Source organism: Ovis canadensis, chromosome 17, assembly GCF_042477335.2.
Source record: "Ovis canadensis isolate MfBH-ARS-UI-01 breed Bighorn chromosome 17, ARS-UI_OviCan_v2, whole genome shotgun sequence".
In the NCBI taxonomy this organism is placed as follows: domain Eukaryota; kingdom Metazoa; phylum Chordata; class Mammalia; order Artiodactyla; family Bovidae; genus Ovis; species Ovis canadensis.
In genome coordinates this window covers 72,925,368-72,941,959 of record NC_091261.1, presented here as the reverse complement: position 1 = coordinate 72,941,959, position 16,592 = coordinate 72,925,368, and the positions used below count along the sequence as shown (strand labels likewise).

The window sequence follows — 16,592 nt, the reverse complement described above, 5'->3', positions numbered from 1 at the left end:
TGAAGCATGAGCTAGAATCAAGATTGCTGGGAGAAATATCAATAACCTCGGATATGCTGATGACACCATCCTTACAGCAGAAAGTGAAAGGGAACTAAAGAGCCTCTTGATGAGGTGAGAGAGAAGTGTGAAAAAGTTGGCTTAAAACTCAACATTCAAAAACCAAAGATTATGGCATCTGGTCCCATCATTTCATGGCAAATAGTTGGGGAAACAATGGAAACAGTGACAGACTTAATTTTCTTGGGCTCTAAAATCACTGCAGACGGTGACTGAAGTCATGAAATTAAAAGACTCTTGCTCCTTGGAAGAAAAGCTATGACAAATCTAGACAGCATATTAAAAAGCAGAGACATTCCTTTGCTGACAAAGGTCTATATAATCAAAGCTATGGTTTTTCCATCTGGTCCCATCACTTCATGGGAAATAGATGGGGAAATAGTGGAAACAGTGGTTGACTTTATTTTTTGGGGTTCCAAAATCACTGTAGATGGTGATTGCAGCCATGAAATTAAAAGGCGCTTACTCTTTGGAAGGAAAGTTATGAGCAACCTAGATAGCATATTCAAAAGCAGAGACATTACTTTGCTAACAAAGGTCCGTCTAGTCAAGGCTATGGTTTTTCCTGTGGTTAGGTATGGATGTGAGAGTTGGACTGTGAAGAAAGCTGAGCGCCGAAGAATTGATGCTTTTGAACTGTGCTTTTGGAGAAGACCCTTGAGAGTCCCTTGGACTGCAAGGAGATCAAACCAGTCAATCCTAAAGGGAATCAATCCTGAATATTCCTTGGAAGGACTGATGCTGAAGCTCCAATACTTTGGCCACCTGATGTGAAGAGCTGCCTCATTGGAAAAGACCCTGATGCTGGGAAAGACTGAGGGCAGGAGAAGGGGACGGCAAAGAATGAGATGGTTGGATGGCATCACCGACTTGATGGACATGAGTTTGAGCAAACTCTGGGAGATGGTGATGGACAGGGAAGCCTGGCATGCTGCAGTCCATGGGTTGCAAAGAGTCAGACACCACTGAGCAACTGAACAAAAATTCAAGTATTCAGTAAGTACATCCATTGGAGAAGACTCTTGAGAGTCCCTTGGACTGCAAGGAGATCTAACCAGTCCATCCTAAAGGAAATCAGTCCTGAATATTCATTGGAAGGACTGATGCTGAAGCTGAAACTCCAATACTTTGGCCACCTGATGTGAAGAACTGACTCACTAGAAAAGACCCTGATGCTGGAAAAGATTGAGGGCGGGAGGAGAAGGGGACGACAGAGGATGAGATGGTTGGATGGCATCACCGACTGGATGGACGTGAGTTTGAGTGAACTCTGGGAGTTGGTGATGGACAGGGAGGGCTGGTGTGCTGCAGTTCTTGGGGTCGCAAAGAGTCGGACATGACTGAGCTGAACTACAACCATCAGGAATGGCAAAGATAGTGTAGGTTTGTGATTCTCACCGAGAATAATTCCAAAATGAACTGGAAATTGAAAGACAACTTAATAGGAGATTCTGACCAGACAGAAAAGGGGACCCAAAAGTAAAACCAAAATGGAAGTGATGGAAATGACTGAAGGGAACAGAAGGGAGGGGACAATGGTATATGAAAATGAAAAGGGGAAGATGTGGGGAATTTTAAAGTCAGAAATTAAAATGTCGTATTACTTCTTAAAAAAGTCAAATAGTATCTATTTACAAATTCTTTTAAATAAGCTCCTTTTAGCTTTCTGACAAGTAGCCCTGAGGTAAGGGGAAAGGAGCCTGAGACTGACGTGAAGGCCAGTGATCAGCACTGGCTGTGATGCTGGGGAAACGCCCTCATTTGTAAAATTGGGATTAAAAAGCTCTACTTCTTGCTGTGGCTAGGAGGATTAACGGATGCTTTGTAAGCAGTAAAGTGATGCACAAATGTTGTTATTAATGTGTTATAAAGCCTGCAAAGCAGACGCAATTTTGGTACTTTAGTACCCTTTATCTCCTTAGACTCAATAAACAGGACAAATTGAATGTGTGTTAAAGATAATTTTCAGGAGGATGGGAAATAAATATGGTCTTTGCCTTTGTACTGCCAAATATTTTGAATGTACAAGAATGTGTTTATGCATTTCTTCTCTGCCAGAGAAAGCCCAAAACATCATTTAAAAATGACCCAGTTTACTAGAAATTAATAAAGACAAAGAAAAATGTTCAGTGACACTCTGGGGATGCAGTCAAACTCAGAATGTAGGAAAACTATGAATTAAAAAGAGCCAGTTTCTTCAATAAACGCAAACCGGAAAAAAAAAAGTGGGAAGAGTTACAACCTTTTGGGACATAACAACTTAACAGAGTATGGTGGACTTTGGTATCTGATTCTTATTGAGTATGAAACGACATTTATGATAAGGGACAACTGGGGAAATTTGAACATTGGATACTAGATGATATTAAGAAATTGAAGTTTTTTCGTGGTGATATTTCTGGCGTGTGTTTTACAATAAAGAGTCTTTCTCTGGTAGAGCTTTCTGTGAAAATGTTTGCAGATGAGATGATATGTCTCGCCATCCATCTTAACATGGCCCAGAAGGGGAGGGGGAGGAAATGGATGGCTACAGATGAAGCCACACTGGCCATGCTGTTCATCAGCGCTGAGACTGAGAGGGAGGGAGGTCGGAATTCGTCTTATGTTTTCTACTTTCGTTTACGCTTGAAAATGTCTATGATGAAGAGTAAAACAAAAACAACAAAAATTATGTGTGTGTGTGTGCGTATATAAAATGAGATTGGCCCACTCCAGTATTTTTGCCTGGAGCATTCCATGGACAGAGGAGCCTGGTGGGCTACAGTCTATGGGGTTGAAAAGAGTCGTACAAGACTGAAGCAACTGAGCACACATAATGAAACTGGAAAGCTGAGATACAAGTGAAAACAAACAAAAAAACCCATGTAGAGAGCATCATCTCACTGATGTTTTAAAAAGTGCACCAAAACTGTATTGCATATACACCTGCATACACATATGTAAAATATCTGCAAAAAATGCATACCCGACTTTTAACAGTAGTGTCTGTCTGGGAAGAAGAATGGGATGGGGAGTGAGAAATTCCCAAGTAGCAGGGAAACTCTTTGAGTTTTATGTTCTTCTGTTCGATTTAACACCTGAGACTGAGCACATTCTCGTGTTACTAATGCCTGCAGTTAAACAAGTCATGCCTACTCACTTTGCAATGGCCTCGTCTCGGTCCCTGATGGCCTTCTGAAGCCGCTCCTCTGGCTCCTTGTCCTCAGATGTCACTCTGAGTCGGTCTCTCTCCTCCTTCAGGGCAGTCATCTCCACGCTCAGCAGTGTCACCTAATGGGAGACGAAGGGGATGAACACGCGCACCACTGCTGCCGGCCTGGGGTGCCTCCCTCCCGAGGGAGAAGAGAATAGCTCCAGGCGGGCTCAGGGCCTGTGTGCGGGGCAGGCTGGTGACTTCCCACTGCCCCCTGCTCCAGGAGGGAGGGGCCCACACACGAGGCTGGAGCTCGGTGGACGGGGGCGCTCAGTCCTGAGCTGCAGCTGGGGCCTGGTCCCCCTGCGCACACCATGGCACCTCCTTCACCTGCAGGCACTCTCTGGGAGCTGCTGAGTGAAGGCCACGTGCACACCAGGGCCCTGGAACACATTTGGGGGACAAGGACTCGAGTTTTGTTTCCAGTCATCTTCCACTCGACGTGGACACTGCCCTGTGCCCCACATGGGCCCTGGCTGGCCCCAGAGCCTGGGACCTGGTTCCCATTTCTGTGACAGCACTAGACACAGCCTGGCTTTCCCATCTTCTTCCTTCGGCTCCCCAGGTCAAGGCCACAGGGAATTTAGGCAGAAAAACAACATCGTCACCTTTCACTTCAAGCCTCTTACCTTCTGTATGGTCCATGCCTCTGTGAATGGCATCAGAGGCCACTCACAGGGAGTCAACCTTCGGTGGCGAGGTGCCCCTCCTGGTGGCTCCCTCGGTGACCAGAGTTCATCCCACCCTCTGCACACAGCGACCTCTCGCACACCTTGTGCTCTGCCATGGCGAGAAGCATGTCCTATCCATCTGTGTGTCTCAGAGCCTGACCAGAAACAATGCTTAATCCCCAAGTGCCTGTGCAGTGGACGGCTGTCATTTGGGGGCTTGTCAAGGACCCAGAATTCCTTCCCGTCTGGGGCATCCCTAGTTGCATGAGCCTTGGCAGGAGGCAGAGCATGCCCACCCACTAAGGAAGCCAAAGGAAGAGACCTTTCCTAGGTACCTGGGCCCCTACCTGGGGCTGCAGCTCTCGGGGGTTCAGCAAAGCCCCTGGCCAGTGGGAGATTACTGCAAGGACAGCACATGTTTTTGTCATCCCACTCATGGCTCCTTCCTGTTTTGGAGCTCAGTTCTCCAGCCTGCCTATTGATTCTGTGACGCTTCAGATTTAATTCCAGTATATTATTTTACTGCTCAAGTTAAGCAGAGTGAGTTTCAGTTGTCTGCAACCAGAAACCGTGGCTGGTAGAGCTTTTAATAAATATTTGTTGAATGAATGGAAGGCGGGGAACCCTCCTTCTCACAGTCGATAGAATCAGACTGGAGTCAGGACGCCTGACCCTGCCCTCTTATTAACTATTACACATGCCTTTGACATTTTTCCAAGGAAGGATCCATCTATGCGGATCTGTCCCTCCCACAAAGGCAAAGACATCACCTTTCTGCCCTTTGAGGCCTAGATCTGATCACCTTGACAGTGAAGCTGAGCAAAGGCCCCAAGACTAAGGCTGAAGATCAAGCTTCTCTTGAGATACCTTGGGCTCTATAAGCTGAGACAATAGAGGTGCCAACCCCCCAGGGTAGCAGCCACTCAGGAGCAAATCAGAGGACACACACCAGTGATGAGGGATATGGGACAACTTGTCACTATATGCAGTGGACTTTGCACTCTCAGGTGCGTGGGAGGGAATATCAGGGCCTGGCGCTCTGTGCATCCATGATGGGGACAGCTCCAGTGATGAGGCTCAGGGTGCTGGGCATCCGCAGAGGCCAGGGCGTGCAGGTGCAGTGAGCTCTGAGGCAGACAAGGCATCAGGTGAGAAGCCCAGCCTCACCCTATTCTTAGCAGGTTCTGCAGCCTGGTGAGCCAGAACCCAAGACCCAGAAAGCACCTGGCAGAGACAGCCAGCCCTCCTCAGACCAAATGAGCCCTGACATGGCCTCGAGCCAGCCAGGTGTTCTGCCAGCTGAGTTGGCAACAGATAAAACTACATGCTAGGCAGGAAATGCCAACATGTCATAGTCTCCAGATAAAACTCTATAAGAACTTTTTGCTGTGGCCTGGAAAACCTGACCAAGGTAGAGACTGCCAGCTTAGGAGTGACAAAGGATTTACCCTGAGTTGCACGTGAATTTGATAAAAAGCAGGAATAAAAGGAACTATTCTCTGCCATCAGGTTGTTGGGAGGATCAAATGAAATAAATAACATCAAGGGCCCAGCTCAGAGTGTAAGTGCCACCCCTTCTCTCCCCGCCATGGAGGACCTTCCAGTTAACGGCTGGTTTATCGGCTGGCTTAGGTTACAGCCACCCCTAAATCCACTCTTCCCCATTAAGGTGGGTGTCCTTGAAATTGAACAGCTTCAAAGGAAACATCCTGAGGTCATATATCCAGGGCTGACAATCATTTGAGTGCCTGCTCTAGGTAAGGCGCTGCACGCACTAGATGCTTCAAGAGAAGACGGAGAGGCATGCCCGCCCTGGAGCCTATCCATGCAGGTGGCCCACTAGGGCTGGACGGGGAAGGAGAAGGGAGGGTAACCGTGACAAAGCAGGGCCGCGGGCTCCCTGAGCAAGGGAGGCAGGCGCGTTTCAAGGAGGAAGTGAAACCTGATCAGGAACTTGAAGGATGAGGAGGGCTGTGTGTGCAGGGGAGTCTACCAGGGACAGAGAAAGACTGGGAGAAAAGACCCAGCTGTGGGAATGCAAGGGCAGCCCGTGCCATGCCCATCTGGAACCTACGTTTAATTCTGCTAAAGCAGAGGTGGTGAAAAAGAAACAACAGGAGCAGAGGCTGGACGGTGGGACGCAGCCAGACCATGGGGCCATGACGGTTTGAGAATATTGCAAGGGGTGTCCCACCTTCACGCCGTGCTTCAGAAGATCACTCTAGACCATCTGAAGGGTGAGTGGCTGGGGAAGTGATGACCAAAGGCAAGGTGTGAAAGAATGAAGTTCTGAGGGGGACAGTGGCTGGGAGGATGGAGGAGACAGAACGTGCTGAGATTTCAGAGGGGGCACCCAGACCTCATCAGTGAGAGCCTCAGCTGCTCCCGGTTCACGCTCCCACGACTGTTCACGTCCCTGGAGTAACTGGAATGTACTTCAGTCAAGCATAAAGGAGCCAAATGATGGGGTGGGACTGTTCTCTTACGGTGCCTCCCAGGACCTGGTGTACTGCCTGGGAGAACTACTTGTCATGTTGCCCGGCAGGTCCTCCTGCCTCCGGGCAGCAGCTCCAGACCCCATGGCCAGCCCTCCCTGGGGAGCTGCAGGGATGGGGCAGAGGGGACCGGGCACAGCCAGCGAGGGCAGGAGCAAGTCTGCAGGTCTGGCTACGGGGCTTTGCCTCAAACAGGTGATGATTAATTAAACCTGGGCTCTCTTTTTAGAATTTGGGTAGGCTTCTGAGGGGTGGGGAACTGTGGGCACTTCACCATCAAGGTCCCATACACCTTTTACCTCTGGCCTCATTTCCAGGAGAGAAGAGAACACCCAGGCAGGAAAACAGTGGGAGTGGAGGTGGGACCATCCGTTGGTGAGGCCAGACCTCAGTCCCATGTTACCTGTCTGAGCCGGGCTCTCCAAAGGGTAAGAAGCTGGTCTGACTCCCCTCATCTTACATCCACCTGAGCCTCTCAGGGTCTTGGGGCACAGGCACGTGCTGAGCTAACTGCAGGAGGAACCCCTGCCTGCCCTGACAGCTGCCATTTCCATGGCCCTGGCAACTCCACCTGCGTCACCCACTGCCCTGGGATTCGGTGTTCCTCCCAAGGGACGCTCCTGGATGACGCACCTTGGCTGAGAGGTCTGCAGCTCTGACTGAGCCTGTGAGGCCCGAGGAGCCCTGGCAGAGGCCCAACTCTGTATCTTATGTGGGACTGAATGTAACCATCTGCTTGATGGGTTTTTTTTTTGAAAGGGAATCCATAGGAATTGACCTAAATCAGTTCTCAGTTGAAATTTTAAGGAAAATTCTCTGGTATTAATATTAACTGTTCCACAGTAGACTCTCAGCAACCTCTCCCTTATGTTTCTGGGTCAAATAAGGCCCTCTCGGGCTTCTAGAAGCAACAAAGTGGCTTTTATTAATCCAAATAACTTTAAGGCCCACTTTCTTTTGCATTTTATTCTTCCCGTTTGGAAGGTATGATCCCTCCTGCTGCCAAACCCTCTGGCCAAATAAATGACCACCAGAGGGTTTTAGGTTTTAGGCACAAGAGTGTTTCTGGCTGCCCAAACCTACTCCCCAGGGCTTGGTCAGGAACAAGATACAGCTTTCAGTAGCACCCTTCTGCCCTTCTTATCTGGTCACTCACAAAAAGAAGAGAGCAGTGATGGCTTGTCTCCCAGTATCTTCCAAGAGAATAATACCAGGAAGTCTAATGGGTACAACCTGAAGGCAAAAGTTTATTTCTACAAGTTTCTTTACATTTAAGAAATACTGAATGAAGTGAAAGCCCGGCTTAAATTCCATCTTTCAGCAACCTCTTCCTGTAGCAGGAAGGGAGGACTAGCTTTGGACAAGGAAAGAAGGGGGTGGGGTTTAAAGGGGTACCTGTCTGGTGTCCCCTGCAAATGGGACAGAACCTCCTCCATACAGGACTCCAGCCAAAAGGAAGAGCTTCTATCTATCTCCTAGGTAGACTTCTAGAAGCTCCTTTTTGGGTGGGGCCGCTCCTAAGCCCTTTAAAACTTTTCAGATGGGAATACAGATGTCCTTCTCCAGTGTTCTTGAGAGATGAGCTCACGATCAAACAGGAAGGGACAGCAAGAACGGCAGGTAAGTGCCTCAAAAGCTGAAAAATAGGCTGGCAGAGGTAACAGCATTCACAAAGAGAGCTCAGGCCCTCAAGGGATCAACTGTCCCCTGGTTTGCAAACTTCCTGCACAGAAGCTGCTGGACAAACATCTAAATGTGTCTTGGGAGCTGTGGCACTCTAACTATCAGAGTCCACCCAGTTATTCACGCTCTGTAGAAGGCCGGGAGTCCTGGAGGAAATGGAGGGCTATCTTAGTTGGGGCGGGATCTTTTTAGTTGTGGCATAAGGGATCTACTTCCCTGAACAGGGAGCAAACCCAGGCCCCTTGCATTGGTGCATACAGTCTTAGCAATTGGACCACCAGGGAAGTCCCTTGGCTATTCTCATTCCTAACGATTTCACTGTGGTCTAAACCTGAGGACTGACTTCTCTTGAAGACACCCAGCTCATCTCAGCTTCAGGTCACTACTCCTGAGGGTCTGTCCATCAGAAGAGAGCCCTTCTCAGAGACATGGAGAGGGGGACTCACGGGGTTCCAGGGGGCAGGAGCCCCTGCACACCCCGCACTGGGCTGAGGACGGGGTGCTCACCTGACTATGCAGCCGCTGCAGCTCTTCCAGGCTTTGCCTCAGTTTACCCCTCTCTCCCTCCATGAGTTCCCTCAGGGCTCTCGAATCCTCACTGGTCTGCCTTATCTGTTCTTCTAAGGAGTCATCGTCAATTCTCCGGGCGCTCTGACAGCGGAAGAGTCAGCCAGCCAAGCAGAGAGGCGGTGAGAGTGGAAGGAAGTGGGAAGATGGTTAGTGGGAGAGATGAAGATGGGAGGGGAGCAGGGAGACGGTTCAGTTTGGGGAAGAGCAAGGTAGGGGGGATGGGAGGAAAAAAGAGAAGCAGAAGGAAGAAACAGAAGGTTAGAGAAAAGAGGCTGTCTTGCTCAGTGTCAATGTGCAGACAATAACTAGAAGTTTGTTTTTTTTCAGGCTTTGGAGAAGGAAAACTGCGCGCGCCAAGAGCATGCCTCCCTGTGCCAGCTCGCTCTCCCGCTGGCCTGGCCTCCGCACCACAGTGCGCCCCACGAACCACCTCGGCAGGACAGCCACCCTTTCACCTAGCTCCACCCAATACGGGGAGAGAGACGCAGCCATACTGCAGGAGGAGGTACCTGTCAAGAAACAATAGCCCGCGAGCTGTGGGTGTAAATGGAGGGGGAATCTGGCAGGAATCTGACACGAAGCTGGAAGGCCCGTCTGCCCATGGGAATGTTCCTCTTCTGCACCAGAGGAGCCATGTCTGGAATTCTAAAGGGCCCGGCTGTTGACCGTCTCAACTTTCTGTGCTCACGTCTAGCCTTTGAGCAGAAGCTTCAGATCTTTTAAGTTTGCCTATTCACGGTTACCGCCACCACCAGGACCAGTGGGCAACAGAACAACAACTTGCAGTTTTTACCAGGATCCAAATTTCTACGTTCACAGCCTCCCGGGAAAGCGCTCACACTTGAGGCCCCGAGGCCTCATCCGCACCCTGAGCCTGCAGGGCGGGACTCTGGGGGCTGATCAGACCCTGTGCCTGCTCCCCTGTGGGAAGTGCGCTCCGACAAGGGGTCAGAAGGCATTCTTGTAGACTTTATTAGGTTCCGGGTTCCAGGGCCAACCTCACCCTCTGGACTTGGTTTCAGCCTCCAGGCCCTGTGGAGCCTGGAACACTCAGTGCGGCCTCTTACCGTGGGCTCCATGCCGTCCACGATGCTCTGGATCAGTCTCTTGAGCTCATTCAGGGCAGTGCGCAAGCTGCCGGCTGGCACGTCCTTGGCCGACGATGTCTCTGAAGACTCATCCATCGAGGAGTCCGTGGAGACAGCCGAGTCAGCGCTGTCATTTCCCCGCAGGTGCGAGCAGAGATAGCGGACCTGGCAATAGGCTTCCCAGAGCTGCAGTCTCAGCTGCCGGCAAAGAGTTACTTCGGTTAGGGGCTCCAGAGAAGATGGCCAGCGGCCGTCTGTTTCTAGTATACGAATCCGAGAATCTAGTTCTAGGAAGTGTTTGTTTTTTTTTTTTAATTACTTGTCCCAAGAAACATATGGTTATTCTGGGCCCCGTACAATTGCGTGTGCTTAGTTGCTCAGTTGTGTCCGACTCTGCGACCTTATGGACTGTAGCCTGCTAGGCTCCTCTGTCTATGGGATTCTCCAGGCAAGAACACTGGAGTGGGTAGACATTTCCTTCTCCCCTACAACTGCATAGTTCTTATATCCTCTGCCCTCAGGTCCCTCCCAGTTGCACATAAAGTACTTCTTGATATAGTCAGTTACTTTTGGAGGAAGTCCCCATATAATTAGGGGAATGAGTGGTTATAGGTAATATGAAAAGAAGCCGATTAGGTGAATCATGAATGTTCCAGAACCCTGTCAATACCAGAGTTCTGAGGCTGATTAGTCAACAAGCATTTCCTAAAAGGCCGCCTCAGGACACCTCCAGCCAGCAGGCCAAGGGGCTCGCACATGTGCAGACCACGGCAACCTAGGCATGGGGTGAGTGGGAGGGCCGGGGGCACGCCAGCACCTGCTCTCTCTCCTGCTCCAGCTCCTCGGCCTCCATGCTCTGTTCTATCTCGGACAGCAGGGACGCGCTGGTGGCGGCAGAGCTCTGCAGGCTCCTCTCCTCGGTTAGCTCCTCCACCTTCACCTGCAGCTGCCGGTAGGAGAGCCGCACCTCCTGCAGCTCCAGCTGGCTCTGGTGCAGCTTTCGGGGAGACAGCAAAGGGGGGTGAGGGGGCCGATACCCAGCTGACAAACCCACCCCGAACCTGACCATGCTTCTGGAACCTGCCACCAATTTACAGGAAAACACGTGGGGAGGAGCAAGCTAGATGGCACTCAGGGTATGCGGTTGGTAAAATCCAGATGTGGGAAACTATAGGACAAACAGTCCAGTAGGTACCTTCTTCAGTAGGTAAATTTCAAAAAGGAAAAGACAAAAGGGGAGCCTACAGATTAAAAGAGACTTAAGAGACATATGACCTGACTGCCACATGCAGGCACATTTTAATTTGTATCTTGCCTCAAAAGAAAAATATGAAAAACAATTATGATATTAAGATAACTGAAAACTTGAATACTGACTAGACAGCTGATGATATTAAAGAAATATGGCTGAATTTTCTAGGTGTACTAGTCCTGTGTTTATGTTTTTTAAAGTTCTTATCTGTAAAGTATTCTTTACTTACAGATGAAATTACAAAAATTCTGGGATTTACTTCAAAATAATATGAGAGGGGAGCAAGTGGATGTAACGAAGATAGGGTGGGGCTGGCCAGGGATGAATGGTGTGTAGATATGGACAGTGGGGTACATGGGGTATCACTGTACTATTCTGAGTTTGTCTGAAATTCTCCAGAATAAAAAGTTGCACACACAACCTACAGGCATACAAAATAAGGCACCATTAGACTCTCACCAGAATGGCTAAGAAAAATAATAGTAACAGAATAATAATATCAGGTTTTGATGACAACGTAAAATAACTAGGATTCTCACTGCTGGTGGGAATGGAAGATGAAGTGCACCTCTGGAAAACTGCTCGGCAAGTTTCTAGGGAGTGAAATTCACATGTATCCTTTGATGCAGGTATTCCACTCGTAGGTGCAGACCCAGTAATAAATGACTGAAAATGTACATGAAAGACAAACAGGGCGTTCACAGCAGTATTATCCACAAAAGCCACACACGGGAACAATCTGAACACCAATAAAAACAGAATGGATGTGTTCACATCCTGCAATACTGTACAGCACGCCACAAAGAATGCCGAAGAGCACACTGCTTCTCTCTGCCACAACGGGGGTGAACTTTTCAGACACTGATGTTCAGCAAAAGCCAGACACAAAACTATTTATAATGTACGATTCTCTTTATAAAAGGTTCCAAAACTTGAGATAAAAGTTAGAAGAGAGGTTTGCTTTTGAGGTAGAAGCAGTGCGTTGACTGGGAGGGTGCAGGAGGAAGATTTGTGGGTGCTGATAATGGGTTGTCTTGACCTGGATGGTGGTTACACAGGTACCGATAAAAGCTTCACTGGGCTATACACCTAAGGTCTGTATGCTTTACTATATGCACCCTGTACTTTGCTGAAAACGTGAAGGGGAAAAGGGTTGTTTGGAAAGGAACTAGAGGTCGAATCTGAAGCAACATCTGGGCAGTAATACCAAGAGTTCCCAAACTCACAAGAGAGGCAGTCTCACCCTACTCACGGATTACAGGTAAGGCCCTAGCGGGGGACAGATTTTAGGAGCACATGTGTGATAAGATTTCCACAGCACATGTGGCTCAGAGGAGGAGAGCGACGCCAGTGTAGAGAGGGGACGGCAACGCAGGCATCACGACTCATGGGCCAGGGCGCCTTCCGCTGCCACTACCTCAGCCCTCTCTGCACGCTCTGTGGCCCCTTCCCTGGGGAGTCCAAACAGGACATTTGCCACATGATGACGTCATCACTGCTGAATGTACAGGGAGACTCCACCACGGACTGCTAAACGCCACTCTTCCTGGTGCACTCCACCGCTGCACGTACGTTCGCCACAACAGCCCTGAACCGCAGACTCAGTCTGTTGGCTAACTCTACTGTGTATGGGAGCAGTTTCCTACTGCTCACCCCTGTCCCCCGACTGAAAACATACTTTGGGAGGTGGGGGTGGGGAGAAGAACTTCCAGGGATTTAAATTTAGTTAATCCTTTAATAAAATAGTATCTTCGGTCACCACTGTTCATTAGAAAGAGGGAACGCTGTACTTTCTTTTCCAGACTGTCATCGAGGTAGGTCTGTGGCTCCTGCAGAGATGCAGAGCCCCAGGGGCAGCAGGCAGCAACTCGAAGCTCTGATGAATGGAGCAAGGTGCCTTGCAGAGCCTTCAGCTATCCCTCTGGGTGCCCTGGGAGCCTCTCCTCTGCTGGTCAGTATCAGAGAACATTTGGCTAATGGCACCAGTGGCCTGGGTGTGCCTTAACTAGGAAGGATTTGGAGCCTGGCTGCTCACAGAATGACAAAGGACTTGGCAAGCCTGCCCTGCATGGTTCCAATGGGTCAGCAATACCTGCTGGTCCAGTGGGAACTCCTCCAGCTCTGGTTTTGAAGAAACTCAGAAAGAAGAAATTAGGTTGATTTTTTTTTTTTTTTAAGATATGCCTAGGAAGCCTTTGGCACAATTACAAACAGCATATTAAATTGACAAAATGCTTTGCAATTATTTTCTAGACAACTTCCATATACATCTCAGCAGGGGAAGTTCAGCACTGACAAGTACAAGTTCTTAGGCACTGGAACAACATTAGTTCAATTACTCACACACACTCAAAGGTGCTTAATTACTTGTAACAGCAAGAGAACAAACACACCAGGACAGGTCTGCCCTCTCTGGTCAATAACTGATCCATAAATCAGAAAAATCAAACCAAAGAAGAGTCTATTAAATACAAGAGCCTTTTAACATAAGAAATATCACCCTTTATAGAACAAAGATGAAACTAAATGTAATTTATATGTGTGACTGAGGAAGACACCAAATGCCTTGTGTTTGAACAGTATGTAAGTTCAGGCTTACAACACTCATGCCCTTAAAGTGGGCAGAGGTCAGGGCACTCTCTCCGTCTTACGCTGAGGGAACTGAGATGGCTGATATTAAGTGATGTGCCTAACGGCACATACCCAGAGTCAACGAGGTCTAGACTCCAGGTCATTTGCTTCCTGGGTCCCTACATGGAGCAGGGCCTGAATTCTCTGCTGATGAAAGCCACCCACTCCTTGGGACCAGGCCCCTGCACACATCTGTAAGACGCTCACTGGGTATGAAACAGAGCAGTTAAGTGGCCCTCTTGAGGGACAAATCCTTTACTGGGTATTAAGAGTTTAGCAAAATGCCTGCTTTTTAAATTTCCTGGGCCCTCAATAGTCATTTTTATCCCTCTCAGACTGAAAAAAAATATCAGAGCTGGATTTGATCAGTGTTTTAAAAATCTGTTTTTGACAGTAGAACCCCAATTACAGAGTGAGCCAGATCAAAGGGGGCTATTCTGCTTGTGGCAGCCTGTTTCCCCGCCCGCTCAGCCATTCTCTCATCCTGTGTCTGAGGAAAAGGATTAAAACCAGGGGATTAGAAACATTCCAAGGCCACTAGAGTCTGACTTAGGGCCATTCACCTGCTCCCTGAGCGAGCTGAAATTTCTATTTCTGTATCAGTACAGGCCATTTCAGCAACAGAACTAATTAGCAACACCTTAAAGAGAGTTTTATATGACTAGAGGAGGAAAAAAAATTACAAATAGTTGGGAAAGAAGAGATTTCAGTCCATAAATGCAGCGATCCCAAGGTGGGACCTCCCTGACCTGATGCAGGCGTTGCACTCCCTTTCTTGAAGAAGCCCAATCAGGAGGCAGCGCATGTGCAGGGGGCCGAGGATGTGAATGAGGTGCAACTGGGGACTCTGGCTGCCAGAGAACATACAGCCCACATGCCAGCCAAGTACTCCACAGTCCACACTGGTCCTGGCTCTTCCTCACCCCCAGGTCTCCCATTCTTGATCTGAAATAAGGACTTCTCACTTGTGAATTCATGTTGAACAGAAGTTTGTTTGTTTGTTTAGGCAGGGCCATTGCCTCATTTTTCTGTACTTCTTTTTCCTTCTCCTCTCCATACTCTACCTCGGAGAGTACCTCTCCATACTCAACCCTCAGGAGAGCACCCGATGGGGTAATAAACGCTGTTGAGACACTGACTTGGAGAGGCAAGTGATACATAGGAAGTCATCACTGAGAACCAAGTAAAGCAGGCAGGAGGGCCCCCTTCTGGATTCTACCCAGGACTTACTACACTACTTAGGACAGAGAGTTCACCTTTCTTAGCCTCAGTTTTAGAACATCTGCAAAAACACTCTGTTCTGTGCAGAGCAGCCAACAAATGTCCATGGCTATTATCACCATGAAGTTTAAAATAAGAGCAAACTCCTTTCCATTTTGAAAACTGATGTGAAGCTTTAGCCAGCATCATTTTCTGTTCCACACTTACTGAGGCCCCTCTTTACACAAAGTTCCGAGCTGAAGGTATAAAACACACAAAAAATGTTAATTTGCCCTTAAAGAGGCTAATCACTCAGAGGGCTGTTTAACTGGTCCTGGTATCACATGACCTTAGCCTAAGATGTCTCCTCATCCTACGACCCAGGGCTTTCCTCAACAGCCGACTGCTGAGCCCAGGGGCCTTCCGCAACCTGGTCTTTGGGCAGGGACCCACGTGGCACAGGACTATCCCTGGCTGGCCACCTGCACACGAACAGCACTGCTGCGATCGGCTCTGCTCCCTGGCACACTCAGAGGACACCCCAGGGAAGCAGGGCCCGGAGCCACGGGCCCAGTGCTCCCAGGTCAGCGTGGCGAAGCATTCTTGGCAGCAGATGCTGCACTGTTTCTGGGGAGGCTGAGTGTTTAAGGGGTTGTTTCCTGTCAAGTGTGAGCTTTGGGATTTGGCTGAGGCCTGGTGGCAGTTCCCAAATAAGGACAAATATAGCCATGAAACAATTTCTTTTAGCAAGGAGAAAAAAGAGGCTAATTAGGCTCATAGAGGGGTTGGCCTGTGCCTTCGCTAGCAACTGGCAGAATCAGGATATGTCCTGCTGTGTTTGGTGGGCAGCTTCTGGGCTTCTTCTCGGGCAGGGCGCACTGAAGACAGGGGCCTGGGGAAGCAGCTGCAGAGAGCACCGTGAGTCCAGCCCACAGCCACGGGTCCCCCACAGACTCCACCAACCCCAGGAGGCAGAACAGCACTGCGGGGGCTCCAGCCACGCTAACAGCCCGGAAAGAACTCCGTGAAACTGCTCCTGAGGCCAGTGGCTCAGAACAAACTGGAAGGACGACCTGCTGGAGCAGTGCACTGGTTCTTGGCAGAGCAAGAGCAGCCAGTTAGCCACACCTGAGGAGACCATATCCGGCCTGAGGAGAGGCCTCAGCATCGCCCACTGCCCGTGCACTAGCCCCTCCTTGGGGTCGGGCGGCCGAGCGTGCCCAGCCCTGAGCCCGCCCTCCGCCCCCGCACCTGGAGGTCCTTGTCATGGCCCTGCCTCTCCAGGATCAACACCCGGTCCTGCAGTTCCTCCACTGTCCCCTGGAGCAGGTCGTTCTCCTCCAAGGTGGCACTGAGACGGTGCTCCAGCTCCCGCTTCCGATCCGACAACATCTTGATCTGAAAGTGGGGAGAGTGCCACAGGGCAGTGTGGGGTTACACCCGGGCTGACGAGTAGGGCACAAGGGACCAGCCCCGGAACACGAAGGCAGGTGTCTCTCCAGCGCTCTGCCCCAGGGCCCCCACGCCGGACAGAACAGCTGTCAACTCTCCAGCTGAGGAGGAAACCCCTCCCCTTCGTAAACCAGTCTGAGAAGGGGTGGGAGTTAAGCTTTGGGAAAGCTGGAATGTGGGGTGCCAGGTAGAGGCAAGGAAGGTTAGTGCTCTGGAAATTCCACAGATAACACAGAGAAGAGCTCCACCTTGCTGCCCACAACATTTTTTTTTTTTTTTGGCTGTGTCATGCATCAT

General features: G+C 49.6%; 1 protein-coding gene across 5 annotated transcripts in view; it reads right to left on the bottom strand.

Moving 5' to 3' along the window:
* BICDL1 (BICD family like cargo adaptor 1) overlaps nt 1-16,592 on the bottom strand; it is an 80,176-nt gene that overhangs the window by 8,280 nt on the left and 55,304 nt on the right. For 2 of the 5 annotated variants that reach the window (XR_011249997.1, XM_069558137.1), the window contains exons 4-8: nt 16,095-16,241; nt 10,578-10,757; nt 9,740-9,958; nt 8,610-8,753; nt 3,200-3,330 (exon numbers count right to left, since the gene is read on the bottom strand). Coding sequence is in view for 3 of the 5 variants with exons in the window: in XM_069558137.1 (XP_069414238.1) it covers nt 3,200-3,330; nt 8,610-8,753; nt 9,740-9,958; nt 10,578-10,757; nt 16,095-16,241 (821 nt within the window). In the remaining 2 variants the exon portion in view is untranslated. Of the gene's footprint in view, nt 1-3,199; nt 3,331-7,648; nt 8,068-8,609; nt 8,754-9,739; nt 9,959-10,577; nt 10,758-16,094; nt 16,242-16,592 lie in introns of those variants that run through there. The other 3 variants (XR_011249998.1, XM_069558138.1, XM_069558139.1) reach the window with 2 other exon arrangements.